At 41.1% G+C, this 23,403-nt stretch overlaps 1 protein-coding gene across 5 annotated transcripts in view; it reads right to left on the bottom strand.

Moving 5' to 3' along the window:
- The window catches only part of LNX1 (ligand of numb-protein X 1), a 277,040-nt gene that overhangs the window by 143,242 nt on the left and 110,395 nt on the right, over positions 1 to 23,403 (bottom strand). For all 5 annotated transcript variants that reach the window (XM_077279762.1, XM_077279760.1, XM_077279763.1 and 2 more), the window contains 2 exons: positions 5,201 to 5,448; positions 3,586 to 3,747 (listed from right to left, as the gene is read on the bottom strand). In XM_077279762.1, the coding sequence (XP_077135877.1) occupies positions 3,586 to 3,747; positions 5,201 to 5,448 (410 nt within the window). The remainder of the gene's footprint in view (positions 1 to 3,585; positions 3,748 to 5,200; positions 5,449 to 23,403) is intronic.

Below are 23,403 nucleotides of genomic sequence, written 5' to 3'. Positions count from 1 at the left end.
CTTCCCCGTACCTCACAATGGGGCAGCGGATGCGCTGGAAAAATGCATCCGCTGCCCCCGTTGTGCGGCGCAGAGAACGCTAGTGTCGGTAACCTCGGCCCGACGCACCGCGACGGGCCGGGCCCGACGCTAGTGTGAAAGTAGCCTAAGCTAAGTGTGTCAACCCCTCACACATGATTAGACAAATTTTAGATGGTTGGATTCAATGAATGCACACACCAAATATGATGCAAACAGGTCCCCCTAGTACATCCAGCTAAAATGGAAAATTCATATTATTACACTGCAAATATATTATTTTGCTCCAAATACTGTATGACATTTTCACCTTGTATACTTAACATTATTATCCCAATGGCTCCTGAAAGCAATTAGCTAAATAAACAACCCTCATTCAGCCATCTGACCTCCTGTATATTAGGTGGGCTTTTCAATCTTCCCTCCCCAATTACATCTAAGCAAGACATACATTTATTTATTTTACTCACTTATATAGTGCCAATATATTTTGCAGGGCTTTACAAAAATCATCATCACTGTCCCCATTGGGGATCAATATCTAAATTCCATATCAGTATGTCTTTGAAGTGTGGGGGGGAGACCAGAGAAGTCGGAGGAAACCCACACAAACACAGGGAGAACATACAAACTCCTTGCAGATGTTGTCCTTCTTGGAATTCGTACGTATGATCCCAGTGCTGCTGCTAACCACTGAGCCACACAATACATATTGATCTTGCAACAAAAATAAAAGACCTGTTCTCTTGATAAATATGAACCACGTGTGGCTACGTCATCACAAATATTTTTATCTGCCTGTCGACAAATATGAATTTTATCCTTCAAAAGAATATGAAAGCAGCCGTTAATAGTATAGAACATGAGGTCTAAGTTTATAAATCTAGCACTTAAATGTTTAGCAGATGTGTAATTTTAGCCTATATTGCTGCAAGATTTCATCTGAACATGTGAGATGTATTAGTATAGCAACTTCATAAATCGGAATGCTCTAACACTCAATATGTGCCCACTGTCAAGGACTTAATTCTAGGTCAGAAAATTGGATAGTAGAGCAGAACACAAAGATGCATGCAGCCAATTGGAATAGCAGTGCTCATTTTGGGTTGATACAGCGGTTTTTGTGTAAAAACCACACCGGCACCATGTGCTGTGGTTTTCTGTTGCATCGTAGTTGTGTCAGTGCCACCAAATGTTACTTTTTCATATATCACAACAAATAATTTTTCATTTTTTGGACACAATTGTGGCCTCAAGTATCAGACAAATAAGTCGACAATCATTTTGTAAGTACCCTATGAATTGTAAAGTGCTGAGGAATTTGTTGCCACTATATAAATTCTTATTATCATTTTAGTGGGTTATGATAATTAGTTGGTAACAGCCATGCAATTTTGTGGGTAGACTGCAGTGGCAATTGTCATGGGATTAATCGTCTACCATAGTAATCAATTAAATCCTTAACTTTTTTCGATCAAATTGTATAGTTTGTGACAGACAGAAGCTGCACTGTTGATTTTGAATCATCCAGCAACGATACGAGTTGGAGTGGATAGCTCAGCCCCAGGGGATACTGGGAAAGTAAAGTTGTAATTGTGTCCTTGACATCCAAGAGTAAGGTGTGTGCTAGACAGTCTCCTGTGAGACTGTCTGATTTCTTGTCTCATTTCAATCAATAAGTTCTTCCTGGTTATCAATTGCTGCAATCATAGAAGCAGTCAGGGCAGCCAGGAGCATCCTTGTATCCTCAAGATAGAAGTGAGAGAGCTACAGCACCAGACTCATCCCCTCCCCCACCTCACTGCATGAGCAAGGTACAGTTCTGCTTAAGTTAAAATGCTGTGTGTGAAGAGAAGTTATCTGTGAAGAGAAGTTATCGGTAAAGAGACTTTCATATATGTTGATGAAGCATTACATGAAGAGAAGTGATTCTGTGTGATGAAAAGAAGCTTTAATAAAACCCGTGATCAACTCCAGCTCAGAATTGTGTCACAGCTGTGTGCCTATAAAGCGTTACCTTCCCTCAACTGTGAATAATGAAAATTAATGGTCGCCCTGGGTAAGATTTTCCCAGGATTCAAAAAAGAACTTATGTTTCCTTTGTATCGCCTTCATATATTGAGTGCATGCAACAAGTTTCTACCAATTGCTATGTTCGCACAGATTTTTGTAGCCTTGTTTGGAAACAATAACCACATTCGGAAACTCCTTTTTTGGGGCAATTTCTGGAATTTTCTTTTCATGGACAAAGCTCTGTAGAGATTTTGAAGAGCTTTAGGGTACGTGTACAAGTGGAAGGCACATTTATTCCAGGCATGTTTATTCCAATTTGGTAATTCCCTTTTGACTGCTAATGATTTTTTAGCTTTTTTACATCATTGCTGAGTCATCTTTTGTACTTTTTCCGGTCATTTTTTTTCTCCATTCAAGAATGAATAAACCAGTAACGGTATCTGAAATGATAATGTTGTGAAAATGCTCAAAAAGATAACCAGCCTTCCCATTAACTTGTATTGCAAAGCAGAAAAGGCCTCAAGAATGGTCCGGTCACGTCTTTCAACCGCTAGGTGAAATGTAAAACCTGAAGCAATTAAAGGAAGCTCAAAGGCCTGAACATATGAACAACAAATTGTTTTTACATAGAAAAGCAAATGTTCATTCTTTCGAGAGGTCTCTGAGTGCTTTATAAGGTGGGTTTTGAGGTTAACCCACCTGAAAAATACATACATTCCCATACTAGAATTTTATTTCCTCGACCTTTTTTACAGTCTTTTCATTGGGCAGTGTTTAATTTGTAATGGATTCCATCAGGATCTGTTTCAAAGAAGCGACATTCACTTTTTTTTCCACTAGGCATTTTTGATATTCACGTCGGTCTTGATAAATGGTACTCTGTGTGAACACATCCTCAGGCTCTGTTGTGTAGTAACTATACACTATGGCCTCGATTCATCAAGACTGGCATTTTGCACTCCACTTGATGAATAGTGCTCTGAAATAACATGTGTCAAGTTTAACTTAATGAATTTGACTCATCTTTCAGCTGCCATATGCTACCACCAAGATAAGTACTCCAGTCAGTCCAGGCAAAATTTATGCCATTTTTGTAGAGTAAATTATGATGAATTTGCTGTTTGTGTCTGATTATGCCCCTTCTGATCATAGCTCCACTAATTTTTCAAAAAGTTGATGGAATTGGCCAGGATTGGAATAAAATGGCAAAAATTGCAAAATGATTGTGCAACTACAAACTGCATTAAAAATTTTGGGGCATTTCAAGCACATTTAAATCAGTAAACCTTCTAATACCGCTTGATGAGTCGGGTCTATATGTGTTGAAGCCTCTGTCTATGCTTCAGTCAAATTTAAAGGGAAACAAATGTGGTGAACATGCCAAATACCACAGCGGAACCACCCAAGGCCATTGTAAGTCATTGGGGTCTGTTGGACTCCATGGAAGCCACAATGTAAATATCAATGGGCCATTTGGTCATCATATACATGTTGTGATTTACGTTAAAGTCATAATTTGTCAATAACAGCAGTAATCTGTGCACAGAAACCAACCTATACAATCTTCTGTGACATTTGCATTTTGCAGGATCCCTCGCTCCCTGTCAGTAGAATGCATAACAGCGCTCCCACTCTTTGTTCTTCGCAGTACGCTGAGAGCTCGGTTCAACTTCTTAAATGACAGGCTCCTGACAGTGGAACGCTCAAAGTTACGACCTGCAAAAGGAAAAAATGCTTTACTTTCATGATGACTAATTGTGAACATGCTACAATAGCCTCCTCTGCCTTTAATAGGTTATAGTGTATAAGGCTTAAGGCATAGTTACGAATGCTCTTAACACACTGGAGATTTTATAATAATAAGCCTGTGACTCCAGGTCACTTATACCCGACTAATATTACCTACAGTAATACAGAACTGAAATGTCACAAAGAATATAATGTGTTTCCACTTTACCCATGTTTGATTTACTTTTGTATGGTCTTATATCTATATGAACATGTATTAATTCACCTGTAAGGTTTTTTTTGGGGGGAAGCTTTAGGGTACATGCACACGGTGTCTTTTTCAGGTGGATTCCTGCTAAAAAAACACAACAAAAAGTGCCCCATAGAAAGAACACAATGAACAGCAATATCAAACCAACATTGCTGTGCACATGTTGTGTCTCATGTCACTTCTTCATTGTTCGGAAACCCTAAAGCAGATAAAAGAAGTGACATTCTGATTCTTTGTACATTATCCACTGGGAAGCCTCTCACTCTCTACACTTCACAGTATAAAGCAAAAGACGCCGAGGGCAAAGCAGCTGAAAGTGTAAGGAGATGGACATACTGCCCATATATATTTGCCTAACGTAGAAAGGAAATGTGTTATCTTTAACTTTAGGCCTTTTAGAGATCATTTCATCTCCAACTTGCTTAACTCTTCACAATAACAGTAATTATGACCAGGGGTGCCCAAACTTTTACACGCCACTGTATGTTAAACATAGTCGTCTGCAGCCTAATGCTAAGGGAAGCTTTGGAAACCAGCATTAGGTTTTTGTCTGGTACACAGTTGGCAAAAAAAGAGACCAAAAACAGATATAAATCAGAGCCATCCCACTGATGTATAGGGTAAAAGGCAGGTACAGATTACTGTATCTTTGGCCCAATTGCTATCCAACAAAACATCGGAGCGCACTCGGACCAAGGTTATTCTATAGGGCTGTGCACACACATGTCTGACTTGGTCCAACCGCCAGACTGTGCTTGAAGACATCTGAGTGCAGTCCGATCTCCGAGCACTAAGAGAATGGAGAATTTTTTTCCTCTTTCTTTTCCTGAACTGAGAGAATCCGATCACACTGTGATCACTCTTTGATCAGAATTTGATCAGTGTAATTTGCATAATTTACCAGATTCTCTCAGATGGGAGAACCTACGGCCGTCTGCACTTGTCCTTAATTTAAAAAAACTAACTTTCAGCCTAACAATGACAAGTATGTCTCAGTGTTCATGAAAGGTGAAGCCTACAAAGCTTCTTATGTCAGCATGGTTCTGCCATTGACACTAAGCGAGTCTGAACTGAGCATTATTCACAGCCTAGTAAATTGCTTTTAATGTGAAATGACTGTAGTGGAGTCATGAATAATGAATGACAGCAATAAAGCTGAGGTTGACTTACTCCTGTTCCGATTAATTCTGCAATGTTCTTCAGATCCACTTCCCAAATGGCTGTCTCCCGTGGGTGAGCTGTACACAGGGTTATCCTGACCCGTTTCATCAGACACTAAGGCTGGAGCTGAGGCAGCTGATAATTCAGATGACACTGCTGCTATGGTTAAGTCTAGAGATGAGCTGCAGTCCGGGGAGCCGTCCTGTGAACGTCTTTTGCGCTCTTTATTAAGGCCATAGTGTGATGCACCTTTACACCTGTGAAATGGAAACATACGACAGGATAGAGCAAAATTTCTAAAACAAAAGACGATGATGAATTTGATGGTAAAATAGAGTAAAATTGTAAAGAACATTATTCATGCAAAAAAATGGAATAATCAATAGAAGAATTACATACACAATCTAAGGGCTTGCTCACACTAGCGCATAGCATCAGATGATTCTCTCATGGGAGAGAATCGGATGCTACATGCAAATGACCCTCGGCTCAAACTCTTCTGCGAGCGTGAGCAGAATGTTATTTTACTGTGATCCAATTCTTTGAGAAGCCAGCAAATCACACTGAGAGCCATTATCTACAAATGGCGAAAACATGGAACAGTGGTGAACCTTCCCAGGAATGGCCAGCTGATGAAAATTACCCTAAAAGTGCAGCGACAACTCATCCAAGAGTTCACAAAAGACCCCACAACAGCATCCAAAGAACTGCAGGCCTCATTTGCCTTACTTAAGGTCAGTGTTCATGATTCCACCATAAGAAAGAGACTGGGCAAAAATGGCTTGCATGGCAGTGCTCCAAGAAGAAAACAACTGCTGAGCAATAAGAACATAAAGGTTCATCTTAATTTTGCCAGAAAACATCTTGATGATTCCCAACATTTTTGGGAGAATACGCTGTGGACTGACAAGGCAAAAGTTGAACTTTTTTGAAGGTGTATGTCTCATTACATCTTGAGTAGAAGTAACACAGCATTTCAGAAAAGGAACATCATACCAACAGTAAAATATGGTGGTGATAGTGTGATGGTCTGGGACTATTTTACTGCTTCAAGACCTGAAAGACTTGCTTTGGTAAATGGAACCATGAATTCTGCTTTCTACCAAAAAATGCTGAAGGAGAATGTCCGGCTATCTATTTGTGACGTCAATGCAGCACAATGATCCAAAAAACACCAGCAAATCCACTTCTGAATGGATTAACAAAAACAAAATTAAGACTTTGGAGTTGCCTAGTCAAAGTTCTGACCTTAATCAGATTGAGATGCTGTGCATGGCGTTAAAAAGGCGGCTCATGCTCAAAAATCCTCCAATTAAATTTGCAAAAATTTCTACATTTCTGATTTTTTTCAGTCAAGATGGGGTGCAGAGTGTACATTAACGTGAAAAAAAAATGAACTTTTTTGAATTTACCAAATGGCTGCAAAGAAACAAAGAGTGAAAAATTTAAAGGGGTCTCAATACTTTCCATACCCACTGTATACATTATTACTAAGTGTTTATCATTATATAGTTACTTATTATCAGATGTAGTTTTTGATTGGGTGTTAGCGTATTAAATGCCACGTTGGTGGCCTATTACCTAGTACTTTAGAATGGCCCCTGTGAGTGCTGACGAGATGTGAGCCTGATAAAATTCTTTTTTGCACACTTGCTAATTTTGGATGTTGACATATCTTCCTTTTTTTTTTTTTACTTTGCAAGAACATTATAAATCTCAAGCAAATATAATTGGGAGAACAAACCTCCATATCACTATGCCGTTTCCTCTTTTTATTAGCTGTAAAATTCCTGCTAAAAACAAGGCTGTAAGGGAACATGGCAACGTGGTGCCTCTTTCATGTGGCTTCTCAATATCAAGTCCCAATTCCCAATGACAATCAAGGGTAAGGGGTGACATTAATCCTCGCTAATGTTCTGGAACATGGCATGGTGCATGTGATCTGCAATATACAGTAACTGCATTTGTGCACAAATCTGATGTTTGAAGCTTGTTAATGGCAGTAATTGGCTGCTGAGAGATAATGCAACCTCTGCAATATATAGAAATACGGGAGGCATCCAATCATAAGTACTGTCACAATGTTGCAATCTAAACTAAATCAGTCCTCGTGAGTTGTCCTATTACTATGATGTTTTATTGGCATATTGTCTCTTTTGCTTCTTGATTGAAGCATTTTTATGATCTGCTCTGTGTTCTCATCATATTCTGAACAATACTTCTTATTATGAGAAAGTTCATCTCTATGGCTCCCAGTCAGATAAAGCTGGGATATCAGGCAGTGCATACGTCTGGGTCGAATACAAAGCACATCAGGCGTGTTTTCTCATGGAGCATCCTGCCAAGTTATGATTCATTGTGTTTGTTTTATCACATAGTTAATGTGATTAACGTAAGAAAATCCAATCAGATGAAAACTTTGGTGAGGAGCAATGGTTTTATCTCAAATGCTTATTGGAGAGACTTACAAAGCTGACAACTTGTGTGGAAGAGCCCATAAGTGATATTCTCATGTTAATACTGAGTTAAAGGGAACCGGTCCTGTCAGAAAACACTATTACCCTGCAGATATAGGGTTAATCTGAGAGACTTTAGTGTCACAAATACTGAAGCAAAAAACTCACCCAGTAGCCCTAACAGTTCCTTTTATCTGGGAGCCTTCGTCTTGAACCTAAGCAAAAATCTGATTTGGCTGGGTAAATCGTGGCCATTGTAGGGGAAATGTAGTATTAGGCTGCATTCACACACGGAGATGACGCTACCTGTACCAGTCCTATACTGCTTCCCTGCACAATCACCTATAGGGAAACAGCTCTTTCACCTTTAAGACCGCGCGCCCGATCATCCTTGAGTTAGGGCACGGCCTAAAGGGATCTTGCAATATTAGGTATTTTTGATTGCCAAAAAGGGTACTGCTTCTCAGTGACCATAAGAAGACTCACAGGCTAATCATAGTCAGTGTCCCCTGGGAAAATGGAATTCAAATTTTAATTTGTGTGTCACGTACCCCCTCCTCAGGGTACAGACTAGGTATAATGCTGTGTATATTTTTTTTTTCTGTCGTATCCCCTTTTGGCATGCTCCCTCTATTATGATGATTAAGTACGATGTTCAACGGTTCTGCATATTTTTGCTAAGGTATTTGCTCCTTTTGTTTTGTCTGTTAAATTCCCAACGTGCACCTACACATTGCACTTGTATTAAACCCATTACTTGCCAAATTAAAATTTTTACAAGAGTACGGATTTTTCAGAAAAGGGCGTCCCAATATTCAATTAAAAATCACAATGACATGATTTCCTATTTTGAAAACATTCATTTTACAAACACAACACAATAAATTGGACCTAATTATAAAAATTATAAAATCTTAGTTGCTAGAAGCTAAAGATTAGGCGTCCCAAAAAAAGGACATTGGTAGATAATGGGTTAACATATGTTCCAGTTCATTTCTTTGGTTTTGCCTTAGTTTTTTGTACCTTGTACAAACAAAGGGCATGGCTCCCCCTTTTTGAGCTGGACATTTTGCCTATATAGATAGGACCATCCCGATTGGGTCACCTTGTCGTGGTAGGATGGCTTTGATACTTTTGTGATTAAAATAATGTTAACTAAGTTGCCTATGTTATTGTACTTTTACTGTTTATTTACTTACTAGTACATAGGATTTTCTCATTTTGTTTTTCTCTTAGGCTTTGTCTGTTAAATGGACGCAGTGTGAATATGCACCTACACATTGCACTTATACCAACATACACTCACCGGCCACTTTATTAGGTACACCATGCTAGTAACGGGTTGGACCCCCTTTTGTCTTCAGAACTGCCTCAATTCTTCGTGGCATAGATTCAACAAGGTGCTGGAAGCATTCCTCAGAGATTTTGGTCCATATTGACATGATGGCATCACACAGTTGCCGCAGATTTGTCGGCTGCACATCCCAAAGATGCTCCATACAAGGCAGGATGGATCCATGCTTTCATGTTGTTTACGCCAAATTCTGACCCTACCATCCGAATGTCGCAGCAGAAATCGAGACTCATCAGACCAAGCAACGTTTTTCCAATCTTCTACTGTCCAATTTCGATGAGCTTGTACAAATTGTAGCCTCAGTTTCCTGTTCTTAGCTGAAAGGAGTGGTACCCGGTGTGGTCTTCTGCTGCTGTAGCCCATCTGCCTCAAAGTTCGACGCACTGTGCGTTCAGAGATGCTCTTAGGCCTACCTTGGTTGTAACGGGTGGCGATTTGAGTCACTGTTGCCTTTCTATCAGCTCGAACCAGTCTGCCCATTCTCCTCTGACCTCTGGCATCAACAAGGCATTTCCGCCCACAGAACTGCCGCTCACTGGATTTTTTTTCTTTTTCGGACCATTCTCTGTAAACCCTAGAGATGGTTGTGCGTGAAAATCCCAGTAGATCAGCAGTTTCTGAAATACTCAGACCAGCCCTTCTGGCACCAACAACCATGCCACGTTCAAAGGCACTCAAATCACCTTTCTTCCCCATACTGATGCTCGGTTTGAACTGCAGGAGATTGTCTTGACCATGTCTACATGCCTAAATGCACTGAGTTGCCGCCATGTGATTGGCTGATTAGAAATTAAGTGTTAACAAGAAGTTGGACAGGTGTACCTAATAAAGTGGCCGGTGAGTGTATATTACAGCTCATTTCTTTGGTTTTATATTTTCGCTGAGTGTAGATGAATGAAAATGCATTAAAAATGACTTCTATTAAAACGCAGCATCTTGCTAAAATGCATCGCTCTAAACACAACGTTCAGGAAAATCTGGCAACACCAACTGCAATGGATATAAGAAATATCATTATGTGCTCTGTTCTTTCGTGATCAGGTAAATTCCATAATGGAGCATTGTGCAGAGTAAAGCAGCCTCCTACAGGAGTGTAACCCACTAATAACAAACAGAGCTGGTTACTGTCAGATGATTGATTACGCATCGTCCTAGGGATCCTGTTACAGTTAACACATGTTCACCAGTTGTGAACTATCAAAGCAACAGCTATTAGCCTTGAATTCAGCACTTATTTATATCACATTTTAAGATGTATGTCAAAGCCCAGCCTCAATATGCAAGGACTAGATTTTTTTTTAATTCCTTAGACTTGTTAGGTATCCGACTTAATTCTTCCAGTCTGTACAGCCTCACGTTGCATAGAACAGGCTATTATGACAATACTCATTTCTATATAAGGTAGAACCAGTCGTCTTCCAAAAATAAAAGACTTGTCATGAGAGTAAGCGACTGTCATGGAGGCAAAAATGGGATTTCTGGAAGAGGCAGCGCAACTTCATTCGTAATTATGGCTGCACGACTTTGATCATTGCTTTTGTTTTACAAATCTCTAGTCTTTGACACATCATTTGTTGCCATGTATTAAATAGAGCTGAAGTGTATTATTATAATAGGACCAGACAGCCACAACCAGCTGTAAGGTTTCCTGCCACCCATTGTCGGCACGTGGCAAAGAACTAGGACAGACAGATTTGTATTAGCATCATGGATCTGCTCCTTAGTGACATTTATAGAAACGTTTCCAATATTAAAAGTCTTCGACTTTCATCTGGTCCTGGGTGTCTTTATATAAAAATCTTTTTCCTTTGTGACTTTACATAAAGGTCTGCCCCACGTATATCCACCTGGATCTGATCTACTTTTTCCATTGCTTTACACTTTTGCCATTTTAAAGGAAATGTATTGTTTAAATAGGTACTCTGGGAGCTAAAGATTTTTATATGGCCCCTGCCCTTATAAACTATAACGATGAGAAGCCCAGTGCACTTCTATTATCATTACAACACTTGTAATTCAGTGTGACATGAGCTGCTCCTTACTGCTCCCCCCTCCCATCTGGGACAATATGTCACACAGTAGTGTGCAGCTCCCCATTGTGAGTAACAGCTAGTCCAAGAAACTCTGCAGAGAAACAGCTATTATCAGGAGACTAGCTGATCGTAGTAGCATGGAGCTGCAAACTTATGTAATGCTCCGATCTCGCCAGCCCGCTGATAATGTCTCCTTGTCTGCGGTCATAGTTGAGGTGGCCTGGCTGTCTCCCTGCTAGTATGCTAGTGGTCCTGCAGTGAAGGAGACATTATCAGCGGGCTGCTGCTACTAGAACCCGGTAGTTGAGGGGTGGTAATGGGCCATGCCATCTTATCTTGTGTTGCAGTGAAGGAGACATTATGAGGGGGCTGTCATGCTGTGACTGTTGGCGATTAGGGAAAGGGGCCCTAAACTGTCCCTAGGACTGAGGTCCTAACTATCCCTGCTCCCAAATGTACCTCTAAAGGTGAAGAAGTTTGGGCCACCAGCCTAACTGTTCTCCTGATATTCCCTAAGCTGTCCCTTCCCCCTCCTCCAGAAGACCCGTGACAGAAATGCTAGTGTATCAACATGTAAGGCAGACCTGGATAGCTGAAGGCAACACACATACAAACACACACCAAAGGTAGAGAGGTATATATGGAAGGATAGGAATGTACCAACCAATTGGGAATAGGACAATGAGGAAAGCATACACTCAAAAACAGCATGCAACAATCTTCAGCAGCAAAAACAATATCCAATTCAGCACAGTGTCTCCAAGGAGATAGGAAGCAAATCTTTCACTGGCAAGGAAGAGATGGGCTAGCCAGGTTTTATAGGGAGAGGTAATGACCAGATCAGAAGCAGCTGAAATGGAGCTGCATGTTTCTGACCAGCATAGCAAAGGTCATTAACTTATTCAGCATCAAATGACACCAAATACATTTAATACGGGACACAAATACACAGGCTAAATGGACGATCTGTGATTCACAATATATAGTGATCTTCTAACTCCAGATTTCCCGGGAGGAAGTGATACACTTGTGACAGGGGCAAGGCATGCTCTCTGCAAGTAGCAGCCCTGCAGTGAAGGAGACATTACCGGGGGGGGGGGGGGATGGTCGGGCTGACTGCTGCTTCTAGAAGTTGAGGGGAAGGACACACTCTCTCACCTCGGACTGCAGATAGAGACATTATCAGGGGGCTGATGTGACACCAGCTGCTCTTCACTGCTCACTCCTCCATCTGGGACTTTACAGCAGTGTGCAACTCATTGCTGTTATCAGCCAGTCTCCTGATAATAGCTGTTTCTCTGGAAAAGCTTTTGCTATCATACCTGTAATGGAAGCTTTGGTTGCCAGTACTGTAAAGGGGTTGGGAGCTGAATGTGGCTCGTGATCTTGGAGCTGCATGTGGCTCGCAACCCTCTCGTAGAGCTGAATGTGGCTCTCAAGGTCAGAAAGGTTGGGGACCACTGCACTAGTGAATAGTCCATCAATAGTGAAGAAATCTGGTCATATAGTCCTGTAGAAGGACTGTACTGTTCATCTGAATAAATGAGTCATCCACTGGGCCACCCTCCCCATTGACAATGGCCCTTAGTCCACAACAATGAAAATGTGGTCCAGTAGATTATTTTTCACATCTTTTATAGCTGGATGTTGAGTCCAATTTACTCTCGTCAGGTCATATCTGGGTTGAACCCTGATTTTTTTACCGTTTGTTTATTTATTTAGCCAGCTGACAATAACAAGATGTAGGCCGAACACACACAACATCTAAAGGCCCCGTCTCACATAGCGAGATCGCTAGCGAGATCACTGCTGAGTCACAAGTTTTGTGACGCAACAGCGACCTCCATAGCGATCTCGCTATGTGTGACACGTACCAGCGATCAGGCCCCTGCTGCGAGATCGCTGGTCGTGTCGGAATGGCCTGGACCTTTTTTTGGTCGTTGAGGCCCCGCTGACATTGCTGAATCGGTGTGTGTGACACCGATCCAGCGATGTCTTCACTGGTAACCAGGGTAAACATCGGGTTACTAAGCGCAGGGCCGCGCTTAGTAACCCGATGTTTACCCTGGTTACCAGCGTAAATGTAAAAAAAAACAAACAGTACATACTCGCCTTTCGGTGTCCAGGTCCCTTGCCGTCTGCTTCCTGCTCTCACTGACTCCCGGCCGTACAGTGAGAAGTGAGAGCACAGCAGTGACGTCACCGCTGCGCTCTGCTCTCACTGTACGGCCGGATCTCAGTCAGAGCAGGAAGCAGACGGCAAGGGACCTGGACACCGAAAGGCGAGTATGTACTGTTTGTTTTTTTTGGTAACCAGGGTAAACATCGGGTTACTAAGCGCGGCCCTGCGCTTAGTAACCCGATGTTTACCCTGGTTACCCGGGTGCTGCAGGGGGACTTCGGCATCGTTGAAGACAGTTTCAACGATGCCGAAGTCGTTCCCCTGATCGTTGGTCGCTGGAGAGAGCTGTCTGTGTGACAGCTCCCCAGCGACCACACAGCGACCACACAGCGACGCTGCAGCAATCAGCATCGTTGTCTGTATCGCTGCAGCGTCGCTGTGTGAGACGGGGCCTTTATAAATTCAATCAGGCAATCTGGGAGCTACAAGCTGTCTGTGTCATGCAATCTGGGTAAGCTACAATAATAAAATACCAGATTAAACAAGGCTCTTTGGTCTTTGACTCATTTTAAGAGGTTTCTGTAAACAAACGGGGAACAGGCTTAAAGGAAGAACGAAAACAGGTCGGTCTGCTTAGTATATGTTTTCTAAATGAAGCGTGAAAAGCAGCAAGCAAAGATACTCACTATAGTTCTTTGATCCACTAAAATCAGATCTATACAAAGCTGTTTTTCATGCAAAGTAAAAAAAAATGCTAAAAACCTGAAAACTACAGAAATATAACTGAAGACAAAGAAAATAGAGCATTATTTTTATTTTTTTATTTCTTTTTTAGGACTCACTAATGGCATTAACTTAAAAAAAAAGCTGTCAAAAACCAATGCAAATGTACCTGTGTGAGTAATTATAGCTATCCTAAAATAAAATAAAAAGAAAGCTAAGATAAAAGTCTACAATATTATAATAATATTTTTAGCAATACCTACAAAAGGCATTTCTCTGTTGGAATAAAGTAAAACTTAAACAAAACTTGGCAGATTAGCCGGCAGACACAAATCTGCTCATTGATATTCAAGCTCTACCTGGTTGAGCAATATTCATTTATCTTATTATATCCTAAAATGTCCCTGCAGGAACAACCGCTCCATGATATTCTTATGTAAATGATGCCACAATAAAAAGCCATCCTATAATCCAAAAAAACACCCGAAAGGAAGAATATATGAAAGCGTAGCATATCTCTTTCCACTCTTTTCCGAGAACAGATTTCTTGTATATTGCACTATAAAAGGAATATTGTTCATAAACAGTATTGCACAAAAGTTTTAGGCAGGTGTGGCAAAAATGCTGTAAATTAAGACTGCTTTATAAATAAAATGCTGAATGCTTTTGTTGATTGTTTATTCACGTAAAAAATAAATTAACAAACGAGAATTCTAAATCAAATCAATATTTGGTGTTACCACCCTTTGCTTTAAAAACAGCCTCAATAGTGTTTTTGAAGGAACTTAGCAAGGAGGTTGCTCTCAACATCTTGTAGAACTAACCATCTTGTGCGGATGTAGGTTTGTGTAAATCCTTCTATCTGTACATGGAATTCCACACAGACACAATGAGGTTGAGATCTGGGCTCTGTTTGGGCCATATCATCACTTCCAGGACTCCTTAATCTTCTTTATGCAGAAGATACAGAATACATTTGAAGCTGATTAGACGCCTCCATGATGATCCTGCATAATGGATAAATATCTGCCGGTATGTCTGAACAATGACGACGCTATTAATCATGACCAAATTCCCAACTCAATTGGCTGAAATGCAGACCCAAACTTACAAGAACTCTCCACCATGCTTCACTTTTGCCTGCAGACACTCATTATTGCACCACTATCAGAGGCATAATGATCGCAGTCGCAGAGGGTGCGACTGATATCAGGCACGTGTGGGAGGGGAGTCCACAGGTGTCTATTTCACCTGAATGTACGTCCTTGCACATTCAGGTGAAATATATTGCGGCACAGAGACCTGCTGGCTCCCTGCACTGCAATACAAAGCTGGCCAATGAAAGGGCAACAGCTGATGTCGATTTGCCAGTGACGCGTGGTTCATGGGAGTGCTTGTCTGTGCTGGCACGATGACGTCAGCTGCTGGCTACAGAAGAGGACACCACATGATGTGGGAGTGAGAGAAGGTAAGAATAATGGTTTGTTTCTTTTTACAATGTGCTGGAGAAGAATGCAAGGGGTCCAGGATGGAGGGAAATTGTACCAGGAAGGGGGGCACTATAGAGGGATATTATACCAGAATGGTGGACATTATACCAGTAAGGGGACCAGGATGGAAGAAAATGTTATAGCATGGGGCCCAGAATGGGGCATTATTACTGCAAGGGATCCAGGATGGAGGAGATTATTACAAGAAGGAGCCAGGATGGGAGACCTCATTACATGAGAGTGTGAATATGTATGTTTTTATAGGCTATGGAAAGCTACAAGGGCCCATACATCTGATCAACATGCAGTCGGGGCCCAGGTCCAAATTTTGCACCAGGGACCATGAGACATTAGTTATGCCTCAGACCCCTATTCAGTATTTCAGGGAGCAAAGTACCTCCTGTTACAGCCAAATATTTCACATTTTGACTCCAGTGCAATCCAGAGCACATGCTGACATTTTTCTGCACACCAGTTCCTATGTTTTCATGCATATTGAGTGACTTCACCTTGTTTCCATGTAGAAATTGTGACTTTTGGCTGTAATTTTTTCATGAAGACTACTAAATTTCTCCTGACAGTTAATGAGTGCAGCCGTATCTTATTTGTTGCTGCCAGTTCTGTGCTGATGGCACTGCTGGACATGTTACAAATTTAAGCCAAGTAAGCAAGATGTGTCTTTCATCTTTTCCACTAAGTTTCCTTGACTGCCCGCTGAGTCTATAGTCCTTAACATTGCCCATTTCTTGGCATCTTCAATGCTGAGAAACACAGGCAGATACTAATACATCATGCAGAACCATCAAAGAGGCATCTGATAGGCTTCAAAATTATTCTGCAGCAGGACAACAACCCCAAACATAGGGTCAGTTTCATTAAGAACTATTTTCAGCATAAAGAAGAACAAGGAGTCCTGGAAGTAATGATATGGCCCCCATAGAGCCCTGATCTCAACATCATTTAATAATAGGGTAGGTGGCAGACCCTCAATGGATGGTATGAAGTTGTATACTACTCTTTGCCTTTGGAGCCAACCACTGAGCTCCTGTAGATCCTTAGTGAACAGAAGGAAGGAACTGCCCACCATCAGGCACGTGGAGATGCTTAATTAGGATTTATTCAGAATATCTCATATCCATAAATTACATCACCGTCAGTATAGAAAAAATGTAACATTTTGGGTAAATAGCCTTCATCATACGTATCTGTTGTGGTAAATGCTCTCAAAATTTGAAAGGTCCGGGATTTGGGGTGGGCTTCCCCAGAGCAAAAAGGAAAAACAGGACCAAGTATTGTGTAAAGTGAAGGGTGTGTCCACACTGAAAACAAACATATGTTGTGCAGTTACTGAACCTCATTGTGTTTGTGTGGAATTACACGTAGAGACAGAAAGATTACAAGCCTACATCCACAGAAGATCTGTGGTTACTTCTCTTAGATGTTTGGACTAACCTCCCTGTCGAGTCCCTTCAAAAACTGTGCAAGTGCAAGTGTACCGAGAAGAATTGATATTTTGATACGGTTTTAAAGGCAAAAGTTGTTCTCATCGAATATTGATTTCATTTAGATTTCTCTTTATTGTTTATTCACTTAATTTTTATCAATTAACAAAAAGCAATCAGCATATCTATTTTTGATAGCATTGCTAATTTGAAGCATTTTTTCCACACCTGCCTTAAACGTTTCCATAATACTTTATATTATACCAAGTACGTGCAGAGCTTACAATTATACATTCCTTAAGGTACACATGGCACAGACTTCAAGTGTGATGTCAGAATGTAATAGAAAGCACAAGTCACATATAACAAACACAGTGCTATACACACATATACAGTATGCTTTGGAAACTCATAAACTCAGAAGACAGGGTAGCTCATAACAAAGATTTAATGAGAGCAAAGAAACAGAAGATCAGGCTATAAGGCACTTCCGCTCAGACGCATCGAGGATCCAGAGGTAAGGATGGATGGAAATTTTTAATTTTAAGCTCTTAGCAAAAGGTTTCTAGATGACTTATGACAAATTAAAAAAAACTTAATAAAACATAAACACGACGCGTTTCGGCTGACTAACCTTCATCAGATACGCCAAAATCGCTCACAACCTACCGGTACTTTGATGTCACACTTTTAATATTACGCTTAGATAGCGCTCCCCCTTTTTCCCCTCTTTCTTTTTATTAAGAGGTCCGCGGTTGTTACCTTTTCCATAACTCTATTGCCAACTCCTTGAATGTTTGAATTACACAACAACAGTTTAGATCCCCAATCCCGACAGCTTTATAGAGACCATTTAGCAGCTACCATGGTATATACAATACTTCGCCAAAGTAATATTTTGTAACATGAATTCTGCTGACGTCTGACATTTCATAAATTATACTGTATACTAGCTGTATTACCCGGCTTCGCCCGGGGTAATAACTGCTGTTAGCAAAATAGAATGTGTTAACAAAAATGTATTCTGCACAAAAAAACCACAAAACAAATAGATAGAAATGTAATTATTAAAAGGCAAAAACTAAGCTAATAGAAGCATTTTGCAACATATATTTCAACACCAGAGATATTCCACACAGATTTAACTAAATTGGCCAAGTAATGTGAAGTAATCTTCTACTACTTATTCGAGAGCCTTTTGATAAACGACATTCTTAGTTTTTCCTTCAGGTGCAAAGACAAACAGATTTTTGGCTGTTCCAACTCTTGAACAGGCCACATAAAGTTGACCATGAGAAAAGCATGGAGATTGTAAATCTAAGCTAGCTGAAAAGCCCGGCGTTGCCTGGGCATAGTAAATATCTGTGGTTAGTTATAGCACCTCACTTCTCTTATTTTCCCATCACGCCTCTCATTTTCCCCATCACATCTTTCATTTTCCCCCTCACATCTCTCATTTTCTCCCTCACACCTCTCATTTTCCCCCTCACTCCTCTTATTTTCCCCCTCACTCCTCTCATTCCCCCCTAACACTTGTCATTTCGACCTCACATCTGTCATTTTCCGATCACTCCACTATTTTCCCTCACTCCTCTCATTTTGCACTCACACCTTTTCATTTTCACCTCACACCTCTCATTTTCACCTCAGTATATACATGTTTGTCATCTCCCTTATATATAGTATACACCTGTATGTCATCTCCTGTATATAGTATATACCTGTATGTCATCTCCCCTGTATATAGTATATACCTGCTGTGTGTCATCTCCCCTGTATATAGTATATACCTGTATGTCATCTCCTCCTATATATAGTATATACCTGTATGTAATCTCCTCCTGTATATAGTATATACCTGTGTGTCATCTCGCCTATATATAGTATATATCTGTGTGTCATCTCCTCCTGTATATAGTATATACCTGTATGTCATCTCCTCCTATACATAGCATATACCTGTATGTCATCTCCTCCTGTATATACTATATACCTGTAGGTAATCTGCTCCTGTATATAGTATATACCTGTGTGTCATCTCCTTCTGTATATAGTATATACCTGTATGTCATCTCCTGCTGTATGTAGTATGTACCTGTATGTCATCTCCTCCTCTATATAGTATATACCTGTGTGTCATCTCTCCTGTATATAGTATATATCTGTGTGTCATCTCCTCCTGCATATAGTATATACCTGTGTGTCATCTCCCCTGTAAATAGTATATACCTGTGTGTCATCTCCTCCTGTATATAGTATATATCTGTATGTCATCTCCTCCTGTATTAGACCTCGTTCACACGTTATTTGGTCAGTATTTTTACCGCAGTATTTGTAAGCTAAATTGGCAGCCTGATAAATCCCCAGCCAACAGTAAGCCCACCCCCTGGCAGTATATATTAGCTCACACATACACATAATAGACTGGTCATGTGACTGACAGCTGCCGGATTCCTATATGGTACATTTGTTGCTCTTGTAGTTTGTCAGCTTATTAATCAGATTTTTATTTTTGAAGGATAATACCAGACTTGTGTGTGTTTTAGGGCGAGTTTCGTGTGTCAAGTTGTGTGTTGAGTTGCGTGTGGCGACATGCATGTAGCGACTTTTGTGAGATGAGTTTTGTGTGGCGACATGCGTGTAGCAACTTTTTGTGTTTCGAGTTGCATGTGACAGGTTAGTGTAGCAAGTTGTGTGCAGCAAGTTTTGCGCATGGCGAGTTTTGCGCGTGGCGAGTTTTATGTGTGGTGCCTTTTGAGTATGTGCAAGTTTTGTGTGAGGCAACTTTTGCATGTGTTACAACTTTTGTGCATGTGGCAATTTTTCCGCGTGTGCAAGTTTTGCGTGTGGCGAGTTTTCCATGAGGTGAGTTTTGCACGTGTGGCGAGTTTTCCATGTGGAGAGTTTTGCGCATGGCGAGTTTTGAGCGGCGACTTTTGTGTTTCAACTTTTATGTGGCGAGGTTGGTGTATGTGTGGTGAAATGTGCGCTGAGGGTGGTATATGTGTTTGAGCACGTGGTAGTGTGTGGCGCATTTTGTGTGTGTGTTCATATCCCCGTGGTGGTGTGGTGATTATCCCATGTCGGGGCCCCACCTTAGCAACTGTACAGTATATACTCTTTGGCGCCATCGCTCTCATTCTTTAACTCCCCCTTGTTCACATCTGGCAGCTGTTAATTTGCTCCAACACTTTTCCTTTCATTTTTTCCCCATTATGTAGATAGGGGCAAAATTGTTTGGTGAATTGGAAAGCGCGGGGTTAAAATTTCACCTCACAATATAGCCTATGACGCTCTCGGGGTCCAGACGTGTGACTGTGCAAAATTTTGTGGCTGTAGCTGCGACGGTGCAGATGCCAATCCCGGACATACACACACACATACATACACACATTCAGCTTTATATATTAGATTAACAACACTAACAAGACGTGTATTCCTTCTTATTCCTTCTCTGCTTTAATTACAGAGGCAGTGAAAGGCTTTATGTTAGTACGGCAGAGGTCACACACTGAAGGTAAGCTAACTGGGTCAGGACGTGTATTCATCTCCCACTGTTGCATGCAGAATTTTGGCAGTTCCATTCCCTTGTGTACAGATCTGGGAACATGAACCTTGGACATAATTTATCAGGACACGTCCCTCTATAGCACTGGAGCAGGCCATGTCTTATTGTGCTAGATTTCTCTTGCATTAAGATTCAGTGTTTCTCAAGACCTCAGCGTAAATTCTACTGTTTATGTAGATGTAGGCGGTTAGTGAATTGCTTTTGTGGGATCGTCACCTCAATGGGAAACAGTCATCAATAAATTTTGCTTAGAGGCGCATATGTGGTGGGTTAGTTAATTGGTCAAATATAGTATCTAGAAATAGGTCTGATGTTTAACTGAGCAGTAAATCGCAGAAGAGGTGAAATGTGGGACGCAAGTTGTAATTGTGAAAACTTTCTGTAAAATAATCATGGGGCCTCATACGCTACCATATGAGATCTCTGTAATGCACTGTATGGCGAACATATTCCATCCTAAAAGCAAGGTTTATAGGACTGTGAAAATATAATACAAATGTGGATGGCCCCAGAAAAGTCTGTAGATGCTGTATTGTTCTCCTTAAGGAATAAAGAAGGAAGACATAGACGCAAAAAAAGTATTACACAATCCAATAATGCAAAGTTTCAGCTACAGTCTTTTTTCAAGCATGATGAAAAATCAGATGAAACCACTCAATGAAGTCAGGATGAGCAGCAAACACATCATGTTAACTTTGCCATACAGGGGTGCAACGATCGAGGTTTCAGAGGGTGTGAGACCAGGCGTGTGAACTCAAGGGGCACGCCGATGCCAGCACTGTTTTCAGCTGTATATGTATCCTTGTAGATCAGAGAACCACAATAGCTGTACAGTACACCGGATACTCAGAGGCCGACAGCTTAGGCATGCTCATCGCGGGTGGTGCATTTTGGTCACTGCCATATGCTGCCCATCCCTTGTGACGGCTTCAGAGGATGAAAAGGACACAGCTCACTGCTAGAGCATGAACAGGTGAGAAGAATCATTTATGTATTTTTTTATGTGTTTTAGAGAAGCGCTGGGGGACATTACATAAAGGTCCCAGGACAGAGAACATTATAAACTAAAGGGCGCAGGATGGTGGACATTATAAACTAAAGGGCCCAGCACAAAGAGCATTACAAACAAAAGGGTCCAGGATGGAGAGCATTATAAACAAAAGGATTCAGGATGGAGGACATTATAAAATAAATTGACCTGATTGGGAGAGATTATAAACCAGGGGTGGGGAATCTTTTTTCTGCCGAGGGCCATTTGGATATTTATACCATCCTTTAGGGGCCGTACAAACTCCACCCACAAAGTACATCCTGACTCCGGCACTGGTTTCAGGACTTAATCTTTCATTGCATGCCCTTCAGTGTTCAGTAGTGAACACTGCGTGTGTGTGCTAACAGAGCAAGAAATTAAAGAGCTAGTTGTAATCAAAATACAACTCCCTGCCCAAGAATGCGGTCCCTGACAATCTGCTCGGGGCCCTGATAAAAGGTCATTGAGGGCCATAAATGGCCCTGGGGCCTGAGGTTCCCCACCCCGTTATAAACTAAAGGGCCCAGGACGGAGAGCATTATAAACAAAAGGGTTCAGAATGGAGGACATTATAAACTAAATTGCCCAGGTTGGGGGACATTGTAAACTAAAGGGCCCAGGACAGAGGGCATTACAAACAAAAGGGCCCAGGATGGTGATATAATTAAATAAAGGGCTTAGGATGGGGGATATTATAAAATAAAGGGTCCAGGACAGGGTACATTATAAACTAAAGAATGGCACAGAAAGGGGGCCATTATTACAGAATAGGGCCATGATTGTTGACATTAGTACAGGAAGTCGCCAGGACAGAGGAAATTAATAGCGGATAGAGGAAATTATTACAGGATGAGGCCAGTACATGGGACATTATTATAGGATGAGGGCCAAGAGATGGAAAATCCTTACAGGAAGAGGCTAGGATGGGAGACATCATTAGAGAATGGGGACATTATTACATTATAGGGGCCAAGACAGAGGACATGATTACAGGGGCCCGAATATCTGACCAACATGCTGGTGGGTGCCCCAGTCCAAATTTTGCACCGGGCCCAATAGGACTCAAGTTACACGACTGCTGCCATACCCTTTATTTCCTTACACTTTCTCCTTACCTATCATTTATTTGTTGTGAAGCTGGGGTATAAAATGATAATCAGCATAACTACATCATTATGTAGCACAACTTTAAAAAAAACAAAACAACCCAAAAACTTTCTGTGGATTATTACACTTACAAAGTTACTTTTTGCAGTTTTAAAGAGTCATATTTTATTATTATTTTTATTGTTCTTTCCCTTTCTGTAAGAATCTCTAATAATGAGCACATTTACAAAGTTATGTTGTGTTTTGTCACGTGTTTTCTCCTGTACACAATCCACTAATGAACTGCAGACCCCTGCAAGCTACTAGAACCCAACCAAGCATCAAGTGGCAGGCAATGGACAGCTTCTTAGAGAATTCTAGACTCTCAGGGGATACAGCTCTTGGCTGCTTAAGGTTGTCACAATGATTTTCTTGATTGGCTTTTACTGTGTAGCTGAGAATTTTATAAACGCTGTATCTGCATTGTAAATCTTCCATGTCGCTCTCGGCCGATCCTTCCGTAATGGGTATCAACATCTGGCACATTACTAACTAGGAAAAATGATCTGCATGTAGAAATTCTACAGACAGCTCTAATGGGAATAACAATCAATTATGGGGGGAAAGGAGAAAAGGCAAATCGACATACATAGGGAAAGAACAAAGTAGATTGCAACTTAGAACATTAAAATAAGTTGTAATTTCCAATATTAACTACCTAGTTTAGTATTATATAGAGATACAGGTAAATTTGTGAACGAGGGTAGTGTAATAATTGTATGCAGGTGAAAAGTGGGCCCCCAAAGTCAAAGTTACTGGTGGGCCCTTGGCACACCAGTCCGACACTGGCTGCAGCAGGCGTCTGACATTGCTTATGTAAGGGGAGCAACGGGGAACACAGAGCTGAG

Source organism: Ranitomeya variabilis, chromosome 1, assembly GCF_051348905.1.
Source record: "Ranitomeya variabilis isolate aRanVar5 chromosome 1, aRanVar5.hap1, whole genome shotgun sequence".
In the NCBI taxonomy this organism is placed as follows: Eukaryota; Metazoa; Chordata; class Amphibia; order Anura; family Dendrobatidae; genus Ranitomeya; species Ranitomeya variabilis.
Note: the sequence above shows the minus strand (reverse complement) of the source record. Positions and strands in the feature narration are given on the sequence as shown.